General features: G+C 61.8%; 4 protein-coding genes, 1 long non-coding RNA gene and 1 other non-coding gene across 11 annotated transcripts in view; 3 read left to right on the top strand and 3 right to left on the bottom strand.

Moving 5' to 3' along the window:
- Positions 1-7,874, top strand: part of RAB40C (RAB40C, member RAS oncogene family) — a 29,740-nt gene extending 21,866 nt beyond the window's left edge. For all 3 annotated transcript variants that reach the window (XM_027612555.2, XM_027612553.2, XM_027612554.2), the window contains exons 5-7: positions 4,465-4,542; positions 4,792-5,014; positions 5,514-7,874. In XM_027612555.2, coding sequence (XP_027468356.1) covers positions 4,465-4,542; positions 4,792-5,014; positions 5,514-5,794 — 582 coding nt within the window. In that variant the 3' untranslated portion in view covers positions 5,795-7,874. The remainder of the gene's footprint in view (positions 1-4,464; positions 4,543-4,791; positions 5,015-5,513) is intronic.
- Positions 7,875-8,064: 190 nt separating this feature from the next.
- On the top strand, positions 8,065-11,582 carry WFIKKN1 (WAP, follistatin/kazal, immunoglobulin, kunitz and netrin domain containing 1). Of its 2 annotated transcripts, XM_027612551.2 has the most exons (3): positions 8,065-8,297; positions 8,395-9,370; positions 10,060-11,582. In XM_027612551.2, exons 2-3 carry the CDS (start codon positions 9,200-9,202, stop codon positions 11,533-11,535), a joined length of 1,647 nt encoding a protein of 548 aa, XP_027468352.2. In that variant the 5' UTR covers positions 8,065-8,297; positions 8,395-9,199; the 3' UTR covers positions 11,536-11,582. The 2 variants fall into 2 exon arrangements, with proteins under 2 accessions (XP_027468352.2, XP_027468353.2); XM_027612552.2 differs by lacking the exon at positions 8,065-8,297 and having other exon boundaries at positions 9,276-9,370; positions 9,666-11,582.
- A 317-nt stretch (positions 11,583-11,899) lies between these two features.
- METTL26 (methyltransferase like 26) lies at positions 11,900-13,674 on the bottom strand. Its single transcript, XM_027612231.2, has 6 exons — positions 13,392-13,674; positions 13,076-13,238; positions 12,820-12,879; positions 12,391-12,458; positions 12,209-12,287; positions 11,900-12,132 (listed from the first exon to the last, which is right to left on the bottom strand). The coding sequence occupies exons 1-6, from the start codon at positions 13,586-13,588 to the stop codon at positions 12,085-12,087; spliced, it is 615 nt and encodes a 204-aa protein (XP_027468032.1). The 5' UTR covers positions 13,589-13,674; the 3' UTR covers positions 11,900-12,084.
- Positions 13,675-14,043: 369 nt separating this feature from the next.
- Positions 14,044-14,114, bottom strand: TRNAG-CCC. Its single transcript has one exon. It is a non-coding gene; the product is annotated as a tRNA-Gly (tRNA).
- Positions 14,115-17,145: 3,031 nt separating this feature from the next.
- Positions 17,146-20,130, bottom strand: LOC113933739. The gene is made up of 2 exons (XR_003523444.1): positions 19,993-20,130; positions 17,146-17,332 (listed from the first exon to the last, which is right to left on the bottom strand). It is a non-coding gene; the product is annotated as an uncharacterized LOC113933739 (long non-coding RNA).
- Positions 20,131-20,180: 50 nt separating this feature from the next.
- Positions 20,181-25,322, top strand: MCRIP2 (MAPK regulated corepressor interacting protein 2). Of its 3 annotated transcripts, none has more exons than XM_027614226.2 (5): positions 20,181-20,377; positions 20,473-20,590; positions 24,283-24,410; positions 24,626-24,727; positions 24,957-25,322. In XM_027614226.2, the coding sequence occupies exons 1-5, from the start codon at positions 20,326-20,328 to the stop codon at positions 25,025-25,027; spliced, it is 471 nt and encodes a 156-aa protein (XP_027470027.1). In that variant the 5' UTR covers positions 20,181-20,325; the 3' UTR covers positions 25,028-25,322. The 3 variants fall into 3 exon arrangements, with proteins under 3 accessions (XP_027470027.1, XP_027470028.1, XP_027470029.1); XM_027614227.2 differs by having other exon boundaries at positions 24,626-24,692; XM_027614228.2 differs by lacking the exon at positions 24,626-24,727.
- Positions 25,323-26,063: the final 741 nt, after the last annotated feature.

A 26,063-nucleotide genomic window follows, 5' to 3' on the forward strand; every position in this document is an offset into this window, starting at 1 on the left:
GGCACAGAGGAGTGAGCCCTGCTCCTGCAGCCACTGGCTTGGGGACGTCACCGGTGTCCGCGGCACCCTGCAGAGCTGCCGTAACCGGGGTTCCACCGGGAGCAGCTGATCCTCCGTGACGAAACACAGAAGGACCTCAGGGTGTGGGGTGCCGCTTTGGGGCATTTGTCAGCACCCCTATCCCCACCAGAGGTGGGTTAAGCAGCAGGAACTGCCTGCAGCACCCAGCGCCCTTTAGGTGAGCGTGGGGAGAGCTCGTGCACACAGAAGCACGGTCCACAGCCCCTCTTATTTAAGGAAGGGATTGCGTGTGTGATTTTACACACACAAGATGAAACATTGTGAACGGCCATGTTCACTGTTGCACACCCTGCGGTTGGTTACTGGTGAGCTCTCTTGTGCTCCTTTTGGTTTGAATATTTCCAGCTGTGCTGTGATAAACACATTACTTTTGTAATCAAGAGGAAAATGAAGAGCTGGGGCTCGCTCTTTCGGGTATGATGATTATGGGCCCCTGGCCTCAGCTGCCTGCCTGCTCTTGAGTGTCAGCATGGGACAGACCACAGACATGCGCTTGTGAACAGCCACTTAGGACCACGAGAGAGAGCCGGGAACCAGCCTGCATGTTTGCCAGATGACACGTTTTGGGAAAGCAAGTCGTGTTCCCATGTCTGTTCTCTCCAGAGCGTCCGGCCTAGCCAGCTGTGTGTTGGCTGTTGCATTTGCTTTGCTGGTTCTGGGGGTTCTTGTCGTTCTGGGGCCGGAGGAGCCCGTGGTAGGTCTCAGGCCTGGGTGGGTGGCAGTGGGCGCCTGTAGTGCTCCCATCCCATCAGGCAGTGGCAGTGAACAGGTCCAGGGGGTGTGCAGGGGGGCACCCACCTGGGTTTGCAACGGATGGCACCCAGAGTCGTGGGGCCTCTACTTGAGTTTTGTATTTCCTGTCACTCTCCTACCCTTACTTAAGACCAGAGAGAGGCCTTGCAGGTCCCTTAGGGCCCAGGTCACAGAAACCCCTGGCCAAGCCCTGGGTACTCTCACCTGCCCCGCAACAGTGCTGTCTTGTGGCTCTTGCTGTGAGTACTTTCTTTCTATGGCCAATGTTTGCTGTTGCTCGGTCTGAGGAGGCCACTCCTGTCCCTGGGAGGCTGGCGCTGCCAGCTGGGGTCCTCTGGAGTCCCCTGGGGTCCCCTGGGCTCAGTGCAAGGAGGGAGCTGGGGGTGGGGTGGGGGGGCAGGTTCTGTTTCATGGAGGCTTTGGGGTCAGCCGGATTAGCACTGGGTGGAACACAGCTAGGCACTGGTCTGGTGAGAGAGGCTTCAGTTCCTATGAAAAGGTGTTTCCTGTGGGAAATGGTCCAGGGCTCGCAGTTACCATGAAGTGAGTGCTGACGGGGGCACCAGCATGCCACCTCTCACTGCCCAGGTGGGTGGGTGGGCATATGGGCTGGAAGCCGTTAGATAGCTGCTCCCCATTTTCTGTGCTGCTTGTGGGGGTGTAGGCAGCGGCTTTCAGTCACAGCGTTCTGTTTCTTGGGAGCTTTACCATACAAAATGCATTACACAGGGACGCCTGGGTGGCTCAGTCGGTTAAGCGGCTGCCTTCGGCCTGGGTCATGATCCCAGGGTCCTGGGATCGAGTCCCACATCAGGCTCCTTGCTCAGCAGGGAGCCTGCTTCTCCCTCTCTCTCCTTCTGCTTGTGCTCTCTCTCTCAAATAAATAAAATCTTTAAAAAAAAAAAATGCATTACACATGCCAAAACTTAAATTCATGAAAAATGCACCACCTCGGTTGGGGTGGTGGTGGTACAGGTATGTTCATATTTGTCCAAACTCATCAAACTGTTCATACTTAAAATCTGTGCCTCTTCCGAGGGACAAGCTGTAGCTCAGAAGTAATAACCTTGGGGTACCTGGGTGGCTCAGCCGGTTGAGCGTTGGACTCGGACTCTTGGTCTCGGCTAAGGTCATGATCTCAAGGTCGTGAGATCGAGCCCTACATTGGGCTCCACGCTCAGTGCAGAGTCTGCTGGAGATTCTCTCCCTCTGCCCTTCCCCGCCCCCTGCACGTGTGTGTGCTCTCCTGAATCAACAGAAATAATCTTGATAGAATAAGGGCACCAACCCCTGGGCCCCGCAGTTCCACTTGTTGGGATTTTATCTTCCAGTGCTGGGTGCGGGGGGGTGGGGGGAGCTCTTCACAGGTGTCGGTGATAAGATTAGGGGAAATGACCTGAGTGCCAACAGCGGTACTACCTGATGAGCCTGGCAGAAGGTGCTGGCTGCTTTGGGGCAGGGTGTCCTGGGTGGGGGCTGGGCAGTGTGCACCATGACCCTGTCTGGGTCAGGAATAAGACAGGAACCGGTTATTCCTGGAGGGATGGGGAGGAATTCTGTTTGTATCCTGGAGTACCTACTCATTTAAAAAGCCTGAGCACGTAGAACTTCCATTGATGACAGAAGTAGAATATAGTGAAATTTATTTGTCCCTCCTCCTCCTTTGGAACTCACAGCTGGAACCCCTTAGGGTATTCTGGTAATGAAGAACCTGGCCTTGGTTTCTCAGCTGTCCCGCCTGTGCTTGATGCCACCTGTCCTTCCCGGCCACATGGTGATCATTTTCGGTCCCTGCTGCCTACAGTGTGACCCGCTGTGTGTCCTTCCTCCCCGTGACGGGTGTGTGTGGGGTGTCTCCTCTGTCAAGCCCCAACCCGTCAGACTGGGGCAGCCCCAGACGGGTGGTGGTTGTCACAGGTTGGGAGGGACAGCCAAGGGTTCCCCAGCGGCCGAGGGGTACAGCTGACACCTGAGCGCAAGGGAGGAGCTTCTGCCCCCTTGCTTGAGCGCTTCAGCCTCACACAGGCTAGCAGAGCTGGAACGTGAGTCTCCGCCCAGCCTTCCGGCGCGTGGCCGTGTGCAGAAACTGTCCTCTGTGAGTTGTTGAGGGTGGGTATCACGGTCTGCTGTGTGCCCACGTGCGCTGCTAGGTGGGTCGTCGGTGTGGTGTGCCCATAGCTTGACTTACTCTGCAGTCCTGGGACTGCCCGTTTAGGCACAGTTCTCATGGGAACATCCTCGCTTATTTCTCGAAGGGGCATTTCCAGGTTGGGGCGTGAGTGCCATGGCCCTCCCTGCACACCAGCTGGAGGCTTTGTTCCCTGTGGCCCAGGCAGTGGGGTTCACACCCAGCTACTCATGGGTCCCATCCAGTTCTACTCTCCAGCATCCCCGAAACGGGTTTCTTAGCCCTTGACTTCACGTGGGTCTGGGCCCACCTGTCCCAAAGGCTGTCCCTCCAGGCCTGGCTCTTCCTCCCTAGTGAGTGTCCCTTCCCAGTCGGCACATGGCTCTGCACTGCTCGGCTTGAGGCTTTCCGGCCAGAGAGTGGGATTTTGACCTTTGTGCTTACAAGACCTAGGGGCTACTCTTTTGTCTTCCAGAATTGGAAGGACAGTTTTGAGGGGCAGGGTTCATCATGAGATGGAGGGTGCCCTGTTTCTTTGATCTCAGCTGCACTGTGCGGTGTGTGACGGAGACACAGGCTGAACACAGCCTTGCTGGGGCAGGACAGGGTGGGTCCCGAGCCTGCTTCAGTGTGGCACATAGGGGCAGAGAGAGGCAGGGGCCCGCAGCTGCACTCGCTTGGTGGAGTCCCCTTTCTGAGGCTTGTGAGAGGTCCCTGAGATACCTAGGGCAGGGGCGAGCGAGCCACGCAGGGGCACATAGCCCAGAGCTGAGCTCTGACTAATTGGTCTCTGAGGGATGTGGCAGGAAAGTCCCCGTAGCAAATCCTCTGCCCAGCTGGTAGGGGCCTGCCAGAGTGACTGGCGTCCTGCTCTGCAAGTTTGAGTTGGAACGCAGAGCCCCCTCCGCTCAGCCCCCGAGTGCCCCGGGCAGAGGAGGCACACTGTTGGACGGAGTGTGGGGACCTGGCCACTGTCTGCCTGCCAGGCTTGTCCGCAGGGCCTGCCGCACCCTGTAGACCTGTGTAGACCGCCTGTGTTACTTGAGTGATTTTTAAATGATCACAGGTTAATGCGTACAGTGTGTTTACAGCAAAGAAGTTGAAAAAATGCCTATTGTCCCAGCCAGGTCCCCCAGATGGAGAGGGGGCAGCATTGAGCCCACAAGATACCCCGTTGCCATCTCCCCACACAGAAGGCATCTGGGCCATACGGGCCTGGCCTCAGTGAGGAGGCAGAACAGAGCTGGCCAGACGGCGTGCAGAGCCCGTACCAGGGCTGCCTCTGAAACATGAGAGTCCCAAAGCCACACATCTCCCACATTGCCGTGTGTTAAGTGACCCCCACATGATCTACTGGAAAGCCATCTGGCCGGAGCCGAGTGCCCTGGCCCCACCTGTGCTGGGAGGGAGCGGTGCTTGGACGCAGCAGGCACTGTGCCTGGCACAGGACCCTTTCCATCCAGGTGGCCCCAGGCCTCTAGACGCCCGTGTCTCCCTTGCAGGGTATCCTCCTGGTATATGACATCACCAACCGCTGGTCCTTTGACGGCATTGACCGGTGGATCAAGGAGATCGATGAGGTAGGTGTGCACCCGCAGATACCCCTTCAGGGTCACCCTTCCCAGCTGTACACACTCCCATCCCCAGCAGGAAGCCTGGGGGGCCCCATTTGCTGCCCCCCCCTTGTGGCCCCGGCTCTGTGTCCCCATAGCACTTGATGGTCACAGAATGGACAGTGAGGGCCCTGCGCACTTTGGGGCCTGGGAGACAGTGCCGAGAGGGGGTTGTCCCATGTTTGTGCCCCTCCTAAGTCCTGTGCCCCCCCCAAGCATGCACCTGGGGTCCCCCGGATCCTGGTTGGGAACCGGCTGCACCTGGCCTTCAAGCGGCAAGTTCCAACAGAGCAGGCGCGTGCCTACGCGGAGAAGAATGGCATGACCTTCTTTGAGGTCAGCCCACTGTGCAACTTCAATGTCATCGAGTCCTTCACCGAGCTGTCCCGCATCGTGCTCATGAGGCACGGCATGGAGAAGATTTGGAGGCCCAACCGAGGTAAGGGGCTGCCCCGGGCTGTGGGCAAGAAAACTGAAACAGACTGGGGCTCCGGCAGCCCGCTCAGGGGCCGGCGTCCCAGGTTGCAGGGGAGGCCAGCTCTCCTCCACTGCTTCCCCGACCCCCTGGCGGCTGATCTGGCTAAGCTGGCTCTGTGTGGGGTCCTGGTGTTCCAGGAGGGGACCGTGCAGGACATCCTGTCTGCACCTCGGTGTTGGGAGGCAGTGCTGTGGACTCTGCCCCAGAGTGGAAAGGGAGCGGCTTCTAAGCCTGCCCTCCTGGAGCTGACCCATAAAGGTCCTGGCTGTATGCTTCCCTGTCCCTCAGCCTGAGCCCCGTCCCACGCGAGCTGCCAGAAGGGCCAGGGTGGCTGGAAGCCTATGTCTCCTGCCAGGACACTGGCAGCTGGGGTGGAGTGGTGGGTGTCCAGGGCAACCCTCTCCATCCCTGCAGTCTGACCTCTCCCTTCCCCCCACCGCGGTCTGACCCCCATGTGCAGTGTTCAGCCTGCAGGACCTCTGCTGTCGGGCCATTGTCTCCTGCACCCCCGTGCACCTCATCGACAAGCTCCCGCTGCCTGTCACCATCAAGAGCCATCTCAAGTCCTTCTCGATGGCCAATGGCATGAATGCCGTCATGATGCACGGGCGCTCCTACTCACTGGCCAGTGGGGCAGGGGGCAGCAGCAACAAGGGCAATAGCCTCAAGAGGTCCAAGTCCATCCGCCCGCCCCAGAGCCCGCCCCAGAACTGCTCAAGGAGCAACTGCAAGATCTCCTAGCGGGCAGGCTGGGCACCACCCTGTCCAGTGCGCTCTGGAAGGGCTCGTGCTTGGGGAACGCTTCTGGCCGGGCGCTGGGCCTGGTGCCGTGTGCAGGGAAGGCTTTGGCCACACCGCCTCCTGGGAAGCGTGGGGGCGCACGGCGCAGGCAGTGGTCTTCCGCCAGACAAGTTCCGTGGGACCGGAGAGAGCTGTGGGGGTCTTGGGGGAGCAAGCCCGGGACCCCACAGTGCGGTGCGTCTGGGAAGTGCCCAGGAGGCGGCTCTGCCTGGCCCCAGCCTCAAGGGGGGGCTGTCTCTGAGGACCCGGGAGGCCTGGCTCTCTTTCTTATTTATATGGAAGATGTTCACCTTTTTGTACATTTTTAAAGGACGGGCAGGGCAGCCTCGACACAGCCTCATGGTGGGCCCCCGTCAGCATTGGGTTCAGGCTCTGGGACATTTGGAGAGGGGGAGGGGATTTGAGGCAAAGATGAGGAATCCCGGTCAGGGTTTCAACCTTTGAATTCACACACTTCATGCGGGGTGGTGTGGGCTGTGCAGGCGCGGGGAGGACACATGGAAGCTCTGGGCAGTGCACTCGGGCCCATGGCTGCCTCCACCAGCCTTTGTGAACACGGGGGTCAGTGTGCGCCCCGAGATGGCTGGGCGGCAGCTCTGGCCCCCGGTGGTCGGCGTGGTGTGGCCGCAGCTTCCTGGGCTCTCGCCGGCCCTCCTAGACAACATCCTGCGCGTCTCGGGGCTGGGGGCAAGGGCTCCGTTCCCCAGTGGACTGCTGGTGTTTCTCAGACATTCCTGTGTCTCGGGAAGGTGCAGAAGATACTCAGTGGGTGTACACCCACCCGCCCCCTCGTCTCCTGGGGCACCTGGACTCTGCCCTCACCAGCTTCTATTTGCCAGCCTCGGGTGTGACCCCACACCCACTCCTTGCCTGGCGTCGGCCCTCATGGTCCCACGTCACCAAAACCGTTCTGACACATCTCTTAGTGACGCTGCCTGGACTGGTCCCAGCGGTGGACCCCGAGCCTCTCCTGGAGACCCCACCAGCCAGCCCTGAGCAGGAGGCCTTGCCTCCTCCTGCCGCCTGCTTGGCGACATGGCCACCGGTCACACTGGTGCTCAGCTCTACCTCCTCCTCACGGCCCTGCCCTGGGCTCTGGGACTCTACGTGCTGCGTGTCTGGGAGGCAGGGTGGGGCCCCGGCCTGTGTGCGGGGTGTCTGGGGTCCCCGATGAGGCCTGGCCTCAGCAGGCTCAGGCAGGGGAGGCCACACCTGTCCTGCCTTGCCTGCAGGGAGGGGCGGGGGGGGGGCCTTTCTTTGGACTTTGAACCCAGTCACACAGACTGTTTTGAGGACGTGGACAGTCCTACGTTCACTTTATCAACACTACCCTTTGCTGCTGTCTGACACGCCATTCCTGTGCTCAGTTTGGACGGTTTTCCTTTCTTTGTACAGTAAACGTGATTCAGCTCTGATTGCTAGGCTGAGAGCCTCTGGTTTTAACTGGCCAGGTGGTAGGTGTGGCTGGTGCTGGTCCTGGCCGTGAGGGCTGAGCCTGGCTGCCGCGGCCACCTCAGTCCAGGCCACACACAGGGCGCTTCTCCGTGGGCCAGACAGGCAACCCCCCGCACCCCAGAGACCACTACTCCCTGCTCCCTCCGAGGGTGGAAAGTGGGACGCCCCGAGCCCCCTCCCATGTCCGTGTAGGCAGGCCTAACTGTCTGAGGGTGGTGGGCATGGAGCCAGGGATGCAGTGGATGACTTGGGGGCTTCCCACCTGCAGAGACTCAGCACAGCCTTCCGGATCCAGACCAGGGCCTGGGTTGGGAAAGCCACCTGCTGACGGGGTTCAGTCCAAGGGTTTGGTGGCACTGACAGTTGGGGAACTCCTCTGAATGAGCCTCCCCACCCCCCACCCACCGCTCGGGGACCCAGGCCTCTAGCTGCAGCTCTCTGAGGGACTGTCCTAGATCTGGAACCCCCACACCCACGGTCCCCTTGTATGCATTCTCTGCATCTGGGGCCTCTTGGTCTCACTCTGACCAGACAAGGCTTTTATTTCCCTGCCTCCCAGGTCAGAAGGTCAGACGCAGGGCCATGGGACATTTTCCGTCTGGTCTCTGAGCAGATGCTCCTGGGGCCCCAGGCCCCTGGGAAGGGTTTGGAAGGGCAGAGTCCAGCGGCTTTGTCCTGTTGCTGCATTAGATCTCCCTGCCAGGCCTGCCAAGGAGGGGCTTCCATCCCCACCCCACCCCCACCGGGAAGGCTCCTCCTCCCAGGGACTGGAGCAGCTCCTCGGAAATTTGCCATTTCCAGGGTACTTTTTAGATGACCTTGGCCTCGGGATTGTGTGGGGCCACAGCTACTGAAATTCAAGTCAGCCCAAGTAAACACTCAGTTCCTCGGCCCCAGCAGCCCCGTTTCCAGTGTTTGCTGCCTGAGTGACCGGTGCCAGCCGACATGGTTCCCTCCCTGCTGAGTGTCCTGGGATCTCACTTCTTTGGTACCTGCCTTGCCTGGTCGTGGAAGAGCCTGGACCTGGAGCCATGCTGGGGGTGCTCCGGAAATGCCTTACATTGGCTTCCCCCAACCCCCATCAGCTTCGGGTCCCCGGAGGTCTCCACACTAGCAGAAAGAGTCCCCCCAAGACCTGTTGGCATGTCGTGACCCTGAGAAGGATCATGGAGAAGGTTGTGAGATTTTTTTCCCTGCAAAGGGAGCAGAACACCTACTCATTACGGGGTCGAACACAGAGCCCCTGTGCCTATGGAGGTGATGAATCTGGGTAAGGGGCTGGTGTGGACCTGCTGTGGGGGAGATCCAGGCCCTGGGACAGCTGGGGCGGGTTGGGGAGCCAGAGGGGGTTGGCCAGCCCAGCCCAGGCCCCTCCTCTGACCTGGGCTGGGGAGGTCTGAGAGGCTGCTTTGACCCCTGGGCCCTTCCATCCCCAGCCCAGTGCCTAGGGGGAGGAGGGGCTCCAATCACAGCCTCCCCTCCCCTCCCCACCCCCGCCAGAGCCAGCCCTTCTCTGGCCCTTTTCCGCCCCTCCTGACCCTCGTGGCCAGTGTCTTCTGTGCTCCTGGGCCTCAGCCCCTCCCCAGCCCTCCTCCCCTATCCCCCCCCCCCCCCCGCCCTGTGCTGACCACAGAGGGGCCAGGCAGGGGAGGGGCCGGCGCCACATGCACAGACTCAGAGCTGCGAGAGGCCTGGAACCTACCCAGCCCCTCGCACTGCTGTGGGCTCGGACCTTGGGGGCCAGGGAAGAGCCCCAGGGATCAGTCGGGGGCCTGAGGGCAGGGACAGCGACCGCGGGCCTGGAAAAGTAGATGCTTTAAGGGGCAGGCTAGGCAGGGCCTGAGGAAGGACTGGTGGTCACATCCCCCACCCCCTGGCCCGGCGGTCCCCATGCTGGCCCTGAGGCCACTCCTGCTGCTGCTCCTCGTGGTTGGGCTGACCTTGGGGGCCAGCCTGCCGCCAGGACCCAGAAGCCACTCCGGCGTGTGCCCCAACCAGCTCAGCCCCAACCTTTGGGTGGATGCCCAGAGCACCTGTGAGCGTGAGTGCGTCAGGGACCAGGTAAGCACAGGGCCTGGTTGGGGGTTGGACAATGTGGGGGGCTCAGGGACCTTGGAGGCTGGGTGAGTTTGGGGAAGCCCAGCCCTACCCCTGCACCCAGGCCTTGCCCACAGAGGGGGACCCCAGCAGCTGCACTGTGGCCCCATTCCTGGGAATCTGCTGCCTCCTCAGGCTCCCCACACTCGGCTGCTGGGGTTTTAGGCTGTTCTGTGTATGAGGGTCCCAGCTTTGCCTTCATGTGTCTGAGATTAAGAGCCCCTTCCTCGCTCCCCAAACCTGCCTACCCCCACTCTAGGACCAGTTGTTCTCAGGACCAGGAAGGTCAAAAGGCAGGGAGGTTCACACGTGGACATCTGCCCTGCAGCCCTACCCTGCACCACCTGCAGTGGTCTTGAGCACATTGTACGTGGCGCCCCCCCCCCCCCCCCCGCCCCGGGCCTTGGTTTCCTTGTCGGTGTGATGAAACCGGCTCTGTGGGGCGAGGACCTGAGGATTCAGTGAGCTTCGGTGACGTGACACGCTCGACAGGGTCTCATTGTAGTTAGAGCATGGGAAGGAAATTTCTGGAAATGTGTTGGGCTTTCCCCGGGGGGAGACAGGTTCCGGGAAGAGCAGCTGGGGCTCAGCTCCCTCTGAACAAGCTGACAGGTGGAGCTAGGGTGCTCACTGAGCTGCTCCCCACTCCCCAGGACTGTGAGGCCGCCGAGAAGTGCTGTACCAACGTGTGCGGGCTACAGAGCTGTGTGGCGGCGCGCTTCCCTGGCGGCCCAGCGGTGCCCACGCTGCTGGCCTCGTGTGAGGGCTTCACGTGCCCTCAGCAGGGCTCCGACTGCGACATATGGGACGGGCAGCCCGTGTGCCGCTGCCGGGACCGCTGCGAGAAGGAGCCCAGCTTCACCTGTGCCTCGGACGGCCTCACCTACTACAACCGCTGCTACATGGACGCGGAGGCCTGTCTCCGCGGCCTCCGCCTGCACGTGGTGCCCTGCAAGCACGTCCTCAGCTGGGCGCCCAGCAGCCCAGGGCCACCGGAGCCCACGGCCCGCCCCACGCCTGGGGATGCCCCCACGCCGCCTGCCCTCTACAGCAGCCCCGCCCCACAGGCGGTGTTCGTAGGGGGCACCGCCAGCCTCCACTGTGACGTCAGCGGCCGCCCGCCACCTGCCGTGACCTGGGAGAAGCAGAGCGACCAGCGGGAGGCGCTGATCATGCGGCCAGACCAGATGTATGGCAACGTGGTGGTCACCAGCATCGGGCAGCTGGTGCTTTACAATGCCCGGCCCGAGGACGCCGGTCTCTACACCTGCACGGCACGCAACGCCGCCGGCCTGCTGCGGGCCGACTTCCCGCTCTCCGTGGTCCGGCGGGAGCCGGTTGGGGCCGGGGCACCCACGGCCTCTGGCCCGGCCGAGTGCCTGCCTGACCTGCGGGCCTGCAGCAGCACAGCCCCCGGCCTGGTCCTCTGGCACTTTGACCCACAGCGGGGAGGCTGCATGACCTTCCCCGCCTGCAGCTGTGAGGGAGGCGGCCGCGGCTTCGAGACCTACGAGGCGTGCCAGCAGGCCTGCGCCCAGGGCCCCAGCGACGCCTGTGCGCTGCCGGCCGTGCAGGGCCGCTGCCAGGGCTGGGAGCCGCGCTGGGCCTACAGCCCGCTGCTGCAGCAGTGTCACCCCTTCGTGTACGGTGGCTGCGAGGGCAACGGCAACAACTTTGAGAGCCGCGCGAGCTGTGAGGACGCCTGCCCTGTGCCGCGCACGCCGCCCTGCCGGGCCTGCCGCCTTCGCAGCAAGCTGGCGCTGAGCCTGTGTCGCAGCGACTTCGCCATCGTGGGGCGGCTCACCGAGGTGCTGGAGGAGCCCGAGCCGGGGGGCGGTGGCATTGCCCGCGTGGCCCTGGACGAGGTGCTCAAGGACGACAAGATGGGCCTTAGGTTCTTGGGCACCAAGTACCTGGAGGTGACGCTGAGCGGCATGGACTGGACCTGCCCCTGCCCCAACGTGACAGCCGGTGACGGCCCGCTGGTTATCATGGGGGAGGTGCGAGACGGCGTGGCTGTGCTGGATGCTGGCAGCTATGTCCGCGCTGCGAGTGAGAAGCGTGTCAAGAAGATCTGGGAGCTGCTCGAGAAGAAGGCCTGCGAGCTGCTGAACCGCTTCCAGGACTAACCCCGCCCGCCCTGCCTTCCTGTACCGCTGAATAAAAGTCAGGGCTTCCCCAGACCTCGGTGGCCTACAGGTGCTGGACCTCCTGGGGGGCCCTCAGCTGGTGTCCCGCTAGCACACTGGAGCATGGGCTCCAGTCCCAGTTCTGTCCTTGGGAACCTGCGGTTTCCCTGCAGCAGCACAAGCCTCTTGGGGCAGGAGAGCCCAGCAGCTGGCTCAGCCAGCAGGGCCTGAATTCTCACTCCCTCCTCTGTCCCCTCAGCAGAGCAGCCGGTCCAGGAGGCCCCCAAGCCCTGACCCCACAGGCCAGACCCCCCCGCCCACCACCAGGAGTGGTCCCAGAAGGAGGCATGGTTGACACCAGCAGTGAGCAGCAGACAACACTTTATTCCCAGGTTCTAGGCAGCCCTGTGGCCATCAGCCAAGAGCCCCCAGACCAGGCAAGGCCAGTCCTCATGGCCCAGCCCTGGGAGACAGGGGCTGGCCTCTGGGTTTGGTCCAGGGGAGGGGGGGGGTCTTGGTGGAAACACAAACAGGCGAGAGCAGGTGCAGTTATTCTTTCCGAAATATCAGGCACTTGTTGTTGGCCGGCATGTCCACCTAGGGCAAGGTGTGGGCTGTAGTGGCTGACCAGGCCCCCAGGGAAGCGACCCATGCCCCCCACCCTCCCACCTACCATCCTTTCAAGGAGCAGGCCGCTGGCTTGGCCCAGGTCCTCCAGGAGGGCCGTGTCCCGCAGCCCCCACTCAGGATTCCTGCAGTGAGGGCCAGGCGGGGGAGAAGGTGCAGTTGTGGCTGGGGGCAGCCACCCAGCCCACCTGCCCTCCCAGCCAGGCCCCCCACCTATCCAGCTCTGACCTGCATCTAAGAGTCAGATCAAAATCCACGTTACTCTGCGGAGTGATCTTCCCATTGACGGCATAAGGCTGTGGAGATGGGGACACGGCTCTGCCCGCCACCCACAGACATGGGGTCAGCCATGCCTCCATGGACACACAGGCAGTCTTGCACGCCAGCACCCAGAGAATGAAAAGGACACACCCCTCCCTGCCCCCTGGGCGGGGGACAGCTGAGGACCAGCTGGTGAGCCGGGGGTTGCAGGGAGACTGGCAGGTGACCAGGAGTATGTTGAAGAAGGAAGACCCTGGGTGCAGGGGAGTCGAGGGAGAAGGTAATAAAATACTGCAACCAAAAGGAGGCAGTGCAGAAAGTAGGACGCAGCCGAGATTGGCTGGGATCAGGATTGCCTGCCAGGGGAGGCCCATCATCTCTGGCCGAAACACTCACCCCATAGGTGATCAGCAGCGCCTTGGGTTTGAGCAGATGTCCCGCTGCCCTGAAGAGCCCCTGGGGAGTGAGGAAGCAGGATGTCAATGAGGAGCTTTCTCTCCCCAGGCACCTGAAAGAGCCCTCAGCCTCTCGGCCTCTCTGGCCAGAGACTCAGCCTGACCTGCTCAGGCCTCAGTGCCACCCTGCTCTCTCCCGCTGCACCCATAGGCTACCCCGCGGCGCAGGTGGGTGGCTCGCCCACGCGCCCACAGACCTCGGTGCAGTTCAGGGGGCTGATGTGGATCATGTTGATGCACAGCAGCAGATCCAGCGACTGGGGCAGGATCCCGCCCCAGTGCTCCCAATCCCAGGTCACGTCCAGGTACAGCGGGGCCTTCACGTTGGACAGCCCCTGAGCCTGAGTGGTGGCCGAGATGCTGTAGAAAGGCAGCATATGGTTGAGGGGAGCTGAGAGGGGTACCCCGGTGGCGTGGGGAATCGGGACAGCGGGACAGGCCCTGCTCCGCCTGCCCCCGCGCCCCGCCCGCTCTCGCCAGCCGGGGTCCCGCCTTCCCCGCGCCCCGCCGCACCTGTCCAGGCAGCGCTGGTCCACGTCGGACGGCTGCCACTCGGCGTGGGGGAAGGCCCGCGCGAAGTGGGCCGTGTGCTGGCCGGAGCCTGAGGCCACCTCCAGCACGCGGACGCCGCGCTGGGCCGGGTCCATGTACTGCCGCAGCACGCGTAGGATGGGCTCCTTGTTCCGCTCGGCCGCCGCCGCCACCAGCATCGCAGCAGCTCAGCCTGCCCGCCGGTAGCCGCAGTCAGTGGCCGCGAGACCCACCAGGCGCTGCAGTCCGACGCCGCGCGGCCCGCCGGGAGTTGTAGTCCTGCGCCGCGAGGCTGGCCGGGAGTTGTAGCCCGGCGCGCGAGGCCCGCCGGGAGTTGTAGTCCGGCGCCGCAAGGCCGGCTGCGAGTTTAAAGGGCCAGCGGCCGCAGGGGGCGCACCGGGAGCCGCAACCCCGGCGGGGTCGCTGGCTTACAGGCAACCGTCAGCTCAGTACCCAGTGACCCGCGGCCACTCCGGCATTTTCATGGAGCTTGTCACTCTCTCATTCTCCAAAAATGCCTTCTCCGCGTTGCTCCGGAATGGATGTTTCCTTGTTTGTGGTCTTCTTTCCTTTTGAAATCAGTGTCGTTAGCGAGAGTTAGTTTGTTGAGGTGGGGAAAATGAAAAGTACTGGCTGCGCCGCCCGGGAATCGAACCCGGGTCGCAAGAATGGGAATCTTGCATGATACCACTACACCAGCGGCGCTGTTGCTCACTATGCGGCCCGCGAGATTTAAGGGATCGTGAGGCAACCTCCGGCGCGCAGAAGTACCATAGCGCATGCGCGCCGCCCCTGGGCGGGGGGGCGGAATACCCGCCCCCGCGTCCCGAAGCCGGCGGACGGGTTGGGGTGGGAGCACTGGGACTGGCCGGGTTCCCGTGAACGGGGGACGGGGCCAATCTCGCCGTGTCACCTGGGCTCCCAGCGCTAGAGCGCACAGAGCGGGCCTAAGGGAGGAGGACTGGGGGCCACGATTCGCGCCCGCTCCTTGGAAACCATGGCAACCGCGGGCGTCCGGAGCCGGTGGGGCGTGGCTACGGTAGCGTTCCTTGTGGACGGGCCTTCGTGGCTGGGCGGGGCTCGTATCGGCTGGGTGCGGGTGGAGCGGTCCTGGCCGGCAGGGACCGGACGGACCGGACCTGTGATGCTCAGGGCTGTCCTGCGACACCGGCAAGACCCGCGCTAGCTAGGGTTTGCGGACGTTGTGATGGGGGCTCGGCGACCCCGGAATCGAGTCGGAGCCTTATTTGTTGTGTCCAAGGGTATTTTCCCGATGGTCCCCTTGGGGCCCGTGCCTCCGAGGGGCCCTGTTCTGCAGGCTGAGGCCCGCGTTCCGCAGCGGTATAGCTTCTCTCCCTTGTTGCGTAGTTTTTCACGAGAGAGACCCCCATACCCGACGGCACTCTGGCTGGGGCTCCAGAGGGTGGCCCCAACCCAGGCTTTAACCTGGGATTGTCGTGAAGGGGCCGGGATGTGGTAAGGTCCGGCGAGGACAGTCTTGCAGCTTAGGGTGGGGAAGTAGCGTAGGATTGTCGGGGCTGGACAGGCCCCCTGGGGAAGTGCCACGCAGTCCGCGGCCGCCCCCTCCAGGCAGCCCCACTGGCATTCTGCACGTGACCACCCTTCCCTAGGCTTTCTGTTTCACAGGCCAGAGCTTCCCTTGCTTGAATCACCTTTTGCCTCCCTCCACCTGGTTTGCCGGCTGAGCTGGGCATTTTCTGTAGCCTTCCATGTGCGGGGGCTGAGAGGAGCATCTGCTGTGGTTCGTAACAAGCCCCTTTCAGCCTTACCTGGGTTCACACCAACCAGGTGACTCTTGGAGCTCGGGGGTTGGTGGCCAGGGGACCTAACGTGTGATTAGAAGGCTGGAGATCAAGCCCATCACCAATGATGAATGATCTCATCAACCACGCCTGTGTAACGGGGCCTCCCTAAAAACCCAAAATGAAGAGGTTCTGGAGCCTCTGGGCACATGGAGGTGCCAGGAGGGGGAGGGTGGCGCTCCCGGGCAGGAGGCAGGGCCTGGAAGCTCCATGCTCCTTCCCCACCCTCACACTCCCCAAACTGTCCTGTGGGTGTCTTCCATCTGCTGTTCCCAAGTCACAGCCTTGATGATGAACCAGTAACTGAAGTCCGGTGTTTCCCCTGTGAGCCGTTCTAGCAAATTATGGCGCTTGAGAAGGGGATCGTGAGAACCCTGACTTACAGCTGGTGACAGCCTGGACGTGGTGGCGATCTCATGGGATGGGGCCCTCAGCGTGGAGGGGGGGGTCTGCATTCATGCTGGGCAGGTAGTATCAGAATTGAGTTAAATTGTAGGACATAAAAAGTGTTGCAAGTGTTTTCCTTTACACCAGGTGTTCTCTAAGAGGCAAGAAACCAGACTGACCAGTCTCCCTGATTCCTCCAGGTCATACGGCTCAGCTCCAGAAGCTGCCCAAATACCCAGCAGTGTCTTCCATTTAACAGCACTTGGCTTTAGGTTGTTATCTGATGTAGCAAAGACATTAGGGTAGGGTTCGAAGCCTACGGCCAAGAAAGAATTCTTGGGACATCTTTGGTGCAAAAAGGTGGTTTTATTAAAGCATAGGGACAGGACCCGTGAGCAGAAAGAGCCACGCTGGGGTCATGAGGAGTGGTCTTTCTTTCCCTTCCTTTCTTGATTTTATGTATTTATTTGACAGAGAGAGAGAAGGACAGAGAACGCAGCAGGGGGAAAAGGAGATGAGACTCCCCGCTGAGCAGGGAGTGAAGGCAGATGCCTGAAGACTGAGCCACCCAGGCGTCCCCCCATTACATCCTTTCAAGTTGGGAGGGGGTTAGGGACAGTGTAAGTCTCTAAGGCATTTGGAAGCAAGGTTTCCAGCACCTTGAGCGGGCTAGCTATTGTTAGGTAGAGGTCATTTATTACCGTCTAATAAAACCTTAGTCATGAGACCCTTCAGATATATATCGGTGGGCCATATGCTTGGGGGATGCTCCCAACATGTATCTTGTGGGGTAGAGATAAAGGAAGTTTCCAAAGGAATTCTTACATGTTAAAGTAGACTTACAGGGTCGTGGGGGTTGGGTGTTGGGTTAGGATTGCCTTTTGCCCTTAGCAAAGTGTCAACATCAACGCAGTTGAGTCCCTAGAGGAATGTCACTCTGCCTGTTTCAAAGACTTGTCCGTGGGCTGCAGGCAATAACCACTTGCCACATTTGTGGCTCTGGGCTGGCCACTGTGTGAGCTACCCCCTGCCTGCTGCGCTCACCAAGCTCAGAGCTAGAGAAGGCTGCAGTGTGTGAGTACGTGTACACACATGTGAATGCTTGTGTGAACATGTTCGAACACACATCTTCTGAAAAGTCATGGTTGTGTGTCAGACTCTGGGCCGGTCCAGGACCCCCAGTGAATGCTGAACAGTTGTCCCCTGGAAGTATCTGACCCTGCCATGGCCTGTGCTTGGTGGGGTCTTCTAGGATTTTGTCTCCTGAGGCAGAATTCAGCTCCCAGGCAGCCCTCCTGAGCTTGGCACAGGCCACCTTTCCAAATGAGTGTTTAGCCACATGGTAACTCTATAGTGCCCAGAGAGCTGTGAGCAGACAGGAGACCCCCGATGGGGGTGCAGGCTTCCTCCCCAGCCCTTTGCCAAGGCGCTGGGCACTCCCCCTCCCGTCTCCTCATCCATCGCCGCCTCCCTTGATACACTGGCTTCCTAGAGCTGCTGTAACAAATGACCCCAAACTCGGTGGCTTAAAACAACGGACATTTATTTTCCCGTACTTCTGGAGGCCCCAAGTCCGAGAGAAAGATGGTCTGCTCCCTCCAGCGGCCCTACAGGAAGAAGGTTCCTCAGTGTTTCCAGCTGCTGGTGCCTGCAAGCACTCTGCCTTCACCTTCACCTAATCTCTCTACCTGCATCCAGACGTTCCTCTTTTTCCTACAAAGACACATCATTGGATTTAGGGCCCATCCTAATGCAGGATGGCCTTATCTGGAAACCTCGCCAAACTTATATCCGCAAAGACCTTTATTCCAAATAAGGTCACATTCTGAGGTTCCCAGTGAGCATAGCTTTTGGGGGACACCACTCAACCCCCCACTGCACTTAGGTTTGGGAATGGCCAAGCAATCCCTGAAACGGCAGTTGACGCAAGAGCCCCCAGCCAGCGCCTTTCGGGGGGGGGGCAGTCTGCTGGCCGGCCCTCCACCATCCTGGATCTGCCTTGGTGTGGGCGTAGATTTCAGATGGAGCGCCTTACTGAGAATGACTGAAAACAAACTTCCTCCTCTTTCAGGTTAAGTTTTAGAACCGTATTTAGAATCTTTGAAAGAAAATTTGTTTGCTTTTATTATGATGACTGGGGTCTGTGAGGAGAAGACCTTTTCTTACCCAGACAGCCATTTGCAAGCTGGGTTAGGCCCCTCCCCCCCGGGGGCGGCTGCCCTACTGGGCCTGGGGGCAAATTCCCAGCCTCCCCAGCAACAGGGAAGGTGGCGGCCCGCAGGGGCTTCACAGCCAACACCCCCCGCCAGGGTGTGTCCTGGGAGCAGTGAGGCTGGCAAGGCCCCTCTGGGGGAGACCAGGCCCCCCAACAGGTGCAGGGGGCTTCACTGCCTGCTCCCACCACCTGGCCTTCCTCCTCCTTCAGCTATCCTGGGGACCCCTGGGCTCTCCCTCACCCCATTCCCCCCCCCTGCTGCTCCTGCACTTTCTCCCCTCCCACCTGTCAGGATCATTTGTGCTCAGCTGCTTCTCCCCAGAGCTTTGAGGGCTCTGGACCCAACCTTTGACCTTATACAAGGCCTGCGGTAGGGCTTGAACGTTATGGCCTCAAGGCCTGGGTTTCAGAGCGCTTAAGCACAGGCTGGGCTTGTTTGTGCAGGCCTGAGGGGTGTGCCCGAGGGAGGGGCTCTCAGAGTCTGTGTCAGCTTGGGGGCCCTGCTCCCCACACCAGGGGGAACACAGCCCCCCGCACCCTGGCTTTCTCCCCAGCATGTGAGTGAGCAGTGTGCTCAAGGCCAGGCAGCCAGCACAGATGGTGCAGGAGCATGCTGGCCTTGAGTCTGCTGTGGGGAGGGACAAGGGACAGACACTGCAGGGTGCACAGGGGGGCTGGGGAGGGGCTTGCTAGGGCCTGGATTCCTTGGACATGCTCTTGCTTGGGGGAGACCCTGTTTCCCCTCTTAGGATCACAGGCCTGACGCAGCACAGCCCACCCTGCGGAGCAGGAAGGTGGGGAGGGGGGCCCCTGGGGCACACCCTTCCTTAAGAGTACCTGAGCAGCAGGGCGCCTGGGTGGCTCAGTTGGTTAAGCGACTGCCTTCGGCTCAGGTCATGATCCTGGAGTCCCGGGATCGAGTCCCGCATCGGGCTCCCTGCTCAGCAGGGAGTCTGCTTCTCCCTCTGACCCTCTTCCCTCTCGTGCTCTCTATCTCTCAGTCTCTCTCAAATAAATAAATAAAATCTTTAAAAAAAAAAAAAAAAAGAGTACCTGAGCAGGCCTGGCTCCCTCCCACCAGCCACGAAGGCTCATGGGAAAGCTGGGGGGGGGAACACTGCACAGAGCAGGTGGGGAGGGAGTTCCTCCTGCTGTCACTCCCCGCCCCGGTGACAGGGCTACCCCCACTCCTCTCAATGTCTGCACTCTGTCTGGGGGGTGGAGAGGCTTCTCTCAAAGTGAGGTGTGGGGGGAGCTGGGCCTTTGTTCCAGGGGCCCACTGGGCCGCTGCTGAGGTAAGTCCCCTTGCCCCTTGGGGGCGGCAGCTCCCAGACAAGGCCCCAGTGGACACCCCAGGCCCTGGTGCCTGCTGGACTGAGATTCCTCAAATATTTGTGGAAAAGCATGGGCTCACAGTGGCTGTAAGAGCCTTGGGGACGGATTCCTGGACAACTCTGGGCAGAGTGTTTTCTTGGGTGGGGGCATGCTAAGGATTGAACTCAACCAAACGGAGGACGAGGGGAGACTTCCGTTGAGCCCACTAGGTCCTGGGGCTCACAGACCCAAGAGTGTGTTGCTTCCTCTCCCACAGCCTGGGCAGCAGTGGGGAAACCCCCAGCCCTGAGCAGCCCCTGAGCTGGGAGGAAGGGGCACTTCTATGTAATTTTCAGGAAGGAACCCGGGGGTGGAGCCCGCCTCCCACTTCATTCCAGGCGGGCCACCTGAGTCTGGGGGCCAGTAATCTCCTCTCCAATTGGAATGAAACAGGCAAACCGGGCATCCTCACTCACCCACCTCCTCTCTCCCCAAGATCCCACCCCCACACTGCTCTCAGACTGGATGGGGTCCCCCGTCCCTGGAGCTGGGGGTGCATCTTGGCATGGGAGGCTCAGGAAGCAGGGTGCACCCACCATTCCTGTCCCACGGAGTGCAAGGGAGATTCCCAGGGCGCCAGGTTTCTGCCCAAACCCACCTTTTCTGGCCTCCGGCCCCTTGTTCCCAAGACCCAGGCCAAGAATGACCCTTCACGCTGGCCCAGGCCCACCCAGGCACCTTGGCTGAAGCTCCCCAACTTCAATGGGAACAGCCTTGCTTCCAGGGTGCGCACAGAGCGCCCCCAGCGCCTGTCAACGCGCTCCCACCCGCACCCCCTGCTCACCTGGCCTTCCGGCGGTGGAAGGCCGTCCCAGGCCCAGGACGGTTACTCTGCCTTGGCCTTGGGCCATGTGGGGTGGGGCGCTGGTGGCTGCGCGCCGCAGCCAGTCTCCCCAACGGCCGGAGCGCCACCTCCGCCGCGTGCCCTGAGGCCAGGCCCGACGCGCGGGCCCTTTAAGGGCCGGGGGCGTGTAGCGGCCCGCCCCCTCCTCGCCGCGCCCGGCCCCCGCCCGTTAAAGGGGCCGCGCCCTGGGCCCCCGCCGAGTGCGAGCCCCGGCGGAGGGCTGGGCAGGGCGTGCGTCTCGGTGAGCGCGCGGGCTGCCGGCCCTTCCGCACCATGTACACGATCACCAAAGGGCCCAGCAAGCTGGTCGCGCAGCGCCGCACAGGTGCGCGGGGAGGGGGGCGGGCAGGGCCGCCGGGGGTAGGGTCCGCGCAGTGACTGCCCAGGTGCGGCGGCGGCTGACGCGCCCCGTGCCCGCAGGTCCCTCGCAGCAGCAGGTGGAGAGCCGGCTCGGCGAGCTCCTGAAATGCCGGCAGCCCGCGCCGCCGACCCCACCGCCCCCGCGGGCGCAGCCGCCGGGACCCTGGCCCCTGTCGAGGTGAGACGCGTGGGCCGGCCGCCGGCGGCCGCGGGACCAAGAGGTTGACCTTGGGGAAGGTTCGCGGAGACCGGGCCACATGGTTGGGGCGGGCGCGGGGCGGGGCGTTTGACCCCGCCCGCGCGGGCGGCTCTGGCCTCCGCACCTCCGCGCCTCCGCCTCACCTGGTACCTGGCAGGGTCGGAGGGGGCTGGAGCGGATGTGCACGATCCCCTCTCCCACTCTGGCCCAGTGGGACCTTGGCGGAACCCGAGTGGGGAGGAAGCGGACCAGCTCCTGGATCGGAGGAGCTCCACGCGGCTGACTCAGATGCCCCGGGCGACCTTGGGCGGCGAAGCCAAGGTTTGAGGCGAGCTGCCCAGGAAGGCGGGAGCAAAATCTCTTAGGGTGCTGGCCCGCAAGGCCTCCTGGCTCTGGCCCCGGCGGGAAGCTGCCAGGCCTGTCCTTGCAGGGCGGGCTGGGGGAGAAAGTGCACGTGGTTCCCTTTGGCCCTACCAGGCCACCGCTCCCCTGTGCCCTTCACGCAAAACACCCTGGCTGGGCACTGGAGGCCTCCCGCAGATACTCAGGCCTTGCCGGAACCTGTAGTTTCCTGCCTTTCCTGACCAGCAGTTTTGCCAGTGCCCAACACCTGCCCCACAGGAATCTCAGTCCTGGCCAATTTGGCCTCCACATGACCTTGACCTGGAGGTCAGATTCCCCCTTCCCCATCCCCCAGAGCTGAGCATTTTACTTTTTTGTTTTAGCTCTGGACCTTTGGTTTCGTTTATTCTATGCATTTCCTGGGCCCAGGGCTTTCTTCCAAGCCCACAAAGGCCTGAGGCCTCCTGGGCTAGACAGTGGGTAGGGGCAGCAGATAAACAGGGTGGCTGACTCTGGGCCCCTGGAGGCAGCTCTGAGGGTGCAGGTGATGGGGGCCTGCCAGGAGGGGGCAGCCTGTGGGGATCTTTCTGGGCCGAGGCCCTTCCCTGGGGTGGGGGTGGCTTCTGCTGGGGGCACGTTGACGTTTTGATGTTGCTTCCTAGTGATTAAAACGTTTTAGGCCAACCACAGGCGTGTCCTGGGGAGACAGGGGAGCAGGGCCTTGGGGGGCAATTCCTGGGACCCAGGCTGTGTTATAATATTGCCTTGTGATTTCAGCTTTGGTCCTCACGGCTGCCCTGCTGCCCAGAGGAGTAAATAAGACATAGGTGTATAGCCATGACTGGTCACCCAGGCAGATAACCTGGGAGCAGAGTGGTCCAGGGTGCCCCCCACCCTCTCACCTGGAGAAGCGTGTCACCTCCCTCTCCGGAGTTCCATTGCTGATGAAATCAGGGTGCATCTGTACCAGGGTTGGGGCATGCTGGGGAGGGAGATGGGAAAGACCACATAGAGCCCTTAACCTCCCCCCCGACCATGCCTCACCTTCACCCTCAGCCAGTTGGGCACACCGCAGCCTGTGGGATCGGGAGGGTGCTGACCAGCCTGGCCTGAGGGAGCACAACCCTTGGCCTGCCTCAGTCCTGTGTGGGTCCTACTGTGTGCCAGGGAGTGGTGAGCAGGCACAGCGTGTGCTGGTTGTGCTGGGCCCCCTCCCAGTCCCCGTGGCCTCGAAAAGACCCTGCTGGGAGGCCAAGTGAGTCCCCCCCTACCCCCTCTCCTGAAACTTCTCGGGGGGGGCCACCCTCCAGAGTGGCTCCACCCGCCTTCCTATCCTGATTTTTCCCCTGTAGTGCCTGTTTACTACCCGACATCCCTCACCCCGACTTGCCCACGAGAGAGGGGGTGTCTGGGCCATTGCTGCATCCTCCACGGCTGGTGCGCCGCGTGCGCCGCAGGTGCTCAAAGTGTCTGACCTGCTAATTCTGTAGGCTGGGGTTCTCACCTGCCATGGGGCTGTGCCTCTGAGCCGCTCTTGCTCCCAGTGTGAGGCAGACAGCAGAGATCAGTGCAGGTGACATTCATTGTTGGGAAGAAGATAAAATGGCGCCACATGACCCCCAGGTGGTCACGCGAGCAGGTCGGGGAGGTGGCCTGGGAGTTTTACTGAGACGTGGGCTTTGAGGCCAGGCAGGTGTGCACGTATGTTCTGGAACTAGCACCCATTCACAGTGTGTGACTTTGGGCAGGTCACTTTCCTGTCTTGAGCCCAGGGTTCTGGGCTGGAAATGGGTGGGTGGTTTACCGTGGGAGTCAGAGAGGAGACTCAGTGCTAGGATGCCGTGTGGGTGCTGAGCAGGGACACTGGAGTGTGTCTACGGGCAGCATCCTTGGGAGCAGGCACAGCGTGGCCTTCATCCACAGGTGCACACTCGAGCCAGGGCCCTTTCCCCCAGAGGGCCTGTGGAGCATCCTTATGTAACTAGGTCCCAGTGGGGTAGGGGGTTAGGTGGGTGCCTGCCTGCTGGGCCCCTGCTCAGCCCTGGTCAGGCCATGGCCTTGGTCCCTGTGACCCACAGCCCATGGCTGCAGTTCCCTTTTTGGTTTTCCTTCTTCACTGTCCAGCCTCCACTTTCCTGGAGTCTGCAGGCTTGTGGGGGTGGGGGTGGCAGGTGAGGGGCTGTCCAAGTTGAGAACAAACCTTCATACCTTCTGGTTGGTGCAGCTCAGGCCTGGGAGGAGCCCCGCCCCCCTACATTTTCTTCACTGGCCTGGAGCTGGCGGGACCGGTGCCCCTCAAGACACTCCTCTTTATTTTAGTTCCCCTCTCAGCCAAGGAGGACCCCCGAGCGGCGGTGGGGCACCTGAGCCCAGGAAGGCGAGCAGGCCGGCGGGACCGCGAGTGCCTGGCGGAGTGGCACGTGCAGCCCAGGACTCCCGGCTCCCACCTCCTGCTGTAGGTGCGGGCCCCGCTCCCTCCACGGCCCCATCCTGGGCTTTGTGTGTGCAGGGCTAGGCCAGCTGCCGCCAGCAAGGGCAGCCCATCAGTGCCCTGGGCCCCGCTGATCCGCTGACCTGGACAGGCCCAGTGGCTTCCTGGACATCCCACGCCCACCAGGCTGAGCTCCAGAGCCTGGGGGCCATCTCCTCCACTCAGCATTCCCACCCCCTGTGGGCAAGAGTGTTGCCTTATCTGGGACCTGCAGGGATGGGCTGGGGTTGAAGTCACAGCTTCTCCACTCAGTGCTCTTTGGCCAGACCATCACTTAGGGCTCATCCCCACGGAGCCTGGGGCAGCCAGGAAGAGGGAAGGGCGGCAATTGCCTGTTTGTTGTCTGGGTCCTTTCTCCCACACTGGGGACAGTGGTGAGATGGAGAAGCTTTGGAGGGGGTCGGGGGGAGAGAAAATGGCCGAGAATTGTGCCTGGCCAACTGTGGTTGGGTCAGAGTGATCTCGTTGTAGCTTAGATCTGAACGTGGGTTGCTGGAGGCCTGGCTGGTCCTGGGGAGGTGGGATGCAGGTGGCAGTAGGCGTGCCCGAGAGACCCTTGGAGGAGTGCCTGTGTGCCTTGAGCATGGAACCCCGCTGAGGGTCTGGGGCACGGGGCTGGGGACGTCAGGTGTGAATCGAGCTGCTGGGGGCTTGGACCTGCAGGAGAGAGGCCTCCTCGGCCACCACTGCAGCACGCAACTACCTTGAAGGTCAAGGAAGTGCCCAGGCTGAGCCTGGCCTGGGGGTGGTGGGGGTGGCCTGAATCTGCTCCTGGAGCTTTGCCAGGCATCACCTGGGCTTAGGACAGTTGCTGACCGGCTCCTCCCTGCCTCCACAGTCCAGGACCAAGGCTTGTGTTCAATCGGGTGAATGGCCGGCGGCCCCCCGCCACATCTCCATCCCTTGAGGGAACCCAAGAGACCTATACGCTGGCCCATGAGGAGAACGTCCGATTTGTGTCTGAAGGTAGTGTCGAGGCCCAAGGGTGAGGCCTGGGCCCCTCTTCTTCCTCCCCACTGTGACCTGGTTCCAAGCAGCTAGAGGGCTGGGTTCTTCCTAGGCTGTCTCCCCGTTGGTCCTGTGACGGTCCAGTGGGCTGCCTACTCCCCTTCTTAGCTGGGGTCCCGGGTGGGAGACAGGAGGCCAAGGCCTGGCTCAGCCCTACTGCCCTCCCCCAACAGCTTGGCAGCAAGTGGAGCAGCAGCTGGGTAGTGGCCCAACTGGCGATAGTGGGCCCAGACCTGTGCAGTACGTGGAGAAGACCCCCAGCCCCCGGCTGCAGAGTGAGCCCCCCCTGCTCTCAGGGAGTCCCCTCCACTCCCTCCAACCCTGACCTGGGCCCTGCTGTGTTCTAGCCCTAGGGGATTGGGGAGGGCACTTGAACTTGACCTGCTTCTTCCCAGTGCTTGCTCTGTTTGGGTCTGGGGGAGGGGCTTGTGGTCAGCTCAAAGGGACAGACACTGACTGATCTGGGAGGCAGCATCACTGCCCAGCCTTCTACTCTGCCCACAGACTTTGTGCCCATTGACCTGGACGAGTGGTGGGCACAGCAGTTCCTGGCCAGAATCACTAACTGCTCTTAGCTGCCTTGGAAGGAATGCTGCCCCAGGGCCCAGCCCTGGCCCCTGCCAGGAGAGGGCCACGGAGCCCTATTTAGCTGCCGAGGCAGGCTGTCCTTCACCCTGAGTCTGGCCAGGAGCCGGCCACACCTGAAGTGCCAGCATTTGGACTCTTGCACCTGCTCACCCCTTGGACCAGCTGTCCTGTGCTGCCAGGGGCCAGAAGCTGAATCTGTCTGACCTCAATCCTGCTCACTGTGCCCAGGGACCAGCCCCTGGGGCTGGCAGGGAGGAGCTCCAGACTAATAAAGTTGAGAAACTGCTCTTTCCGAGTGGCCTTTATTTGGTATGTGGGGGGTGGGGTCAGCGTCCTCACATATTAGGTCCAGCCTAACCTTTCCTTGACCCCATAGCTGCAGCTCTGCCCAATTCTGGCTCTCCTGTGACCTGATGGAGGTGCTGGGGCCCTCTCTGGGCCAGCTCATCTTTCTTGGATGTCGCTGACCTTACCCGGCACCCCCCAGCTTTCTCTCCCCGTTGGCAAGTGCTTAAGCCCCGTCTCAGGATGCACAAATGTTAGCAACAGGCCCAGGGATCGAGTCCCAGAGGCCCAGGATTGGGGCTAGATCTCAGGAGGCTCAGTCCTGTGTCTTAACACCCCAGACTGAGTTGCCCTGTGGGACATTGCTTTGCCTCTTGGGTGGGTGGCATTGCCTGCGGAGTGGAGCGGAGTACCCCAGGCGTGGACGCTAGAGGGCTGGAGGCAGTAGGGTGGAGCCCAGTGGGCTGACAGTGAGTGTGACAAGCGCATTCCCATAAATACGGGGTGCGTGCCCTTCCTGATATACAGGTGGGCCCCAGAAAATCGGGCACTTCCCTGGTTCCCGCTGTAGCCCTGCTAGGGCATCGCCATAGGGTCCTGGCTTGGGAGTGGCCGCAGAGGCCCGGGCCGCGACGGCTCTCAGGGTGCCCGAGAGGCCGCCCTCCGCGAGCCCGGCGAACCTTCAACACCGACCACGGTCACGCGACCCGGCTCTGATCGCACCGCGGTCACGTGGCC

Source organism: Zalophus californianus, chromosome 10 (assembly GCF_009762305.2).
Source record: "Zalophus californianus isolate mZalCal1 chromosome 10, mZalCal1.pri.v2, whole genome shotgun sequence".
In the NCBI taxonomy this organism is placed as follows: Eukaryota; Metazoa; Chordata; class Mammalia; order Carnivora; family Otariidae; genus Zalophus; species Zalophus californianus.

What these genes read in the sequence shown, in the direction of transcription:
- WFIKKN1 (XM_027612551.2), top strand. Translation starts at nt 9,200, where the DNA reads ATGCTGGCCCTGAGGCCACTCCTGCTGCTGCTCCTCGTGGTTGGGCTG. An exon ending in GTGAGTGCGTCAGGGACCAG is followed by an intron (nt 9,371 to 10,059) that starts GTAAGCACAGGG and finishes CCCACTCCCCAG; the next exon opens with GACTGTGAGGCCGCCGAGAA.
- METTL26 (XM_027612231.2), bottom strand. Translation starts at nt 13,588, where the DNA reads ATGCTGGTGGCGGCGGCGGCCGAGCGGAACAAGGAGCCCATCCTACGC. An exon ending in GCCCCCTGAACTGCACCGAG is followed by an intron (nt 12,880 to 13,075) that starts GTCTGTGGGCGC and finishes CTCACTCCCCAG; the next exon opens with GGGCTCTTCAGGGCAGCGGG. An exon ending in CGCTGCTGATCACCTATGGG is followed by an intron (nt 12,459 to 12,819) that starts GTGAGTGTTTCG and finishes CCATCTCCACAG; the next exon opens with CCTTATGCCGTCAATGGGAA.
- MCRIP2 (XM_027614226.2), top strand. Translation starts at nt 20,326, where the DNA reads ATGTACACGATCACCAAAGGGCCCAGCAAGCTGGTCGCGCAGCGCCGC. An exon ending in GGTCGCGCAGCGCCGCACAG is followed by an intron (nt 20,378 to 20,472) that starts GTGCGCGGGGAG and finishes CCGTGCCCGCAG; the next exon opens with GTCCCTCGCAGCAGCAGGTG. An exon ending in CCCCAGCCCCCGGCTGCAGA is followed by an intron (nt 24,728 to 24,956) that starts GTGAGCCCCCCC and finishes CTCTGCCCACAG; the next exon opens with ACTTTGTGCCCATTGACCTG.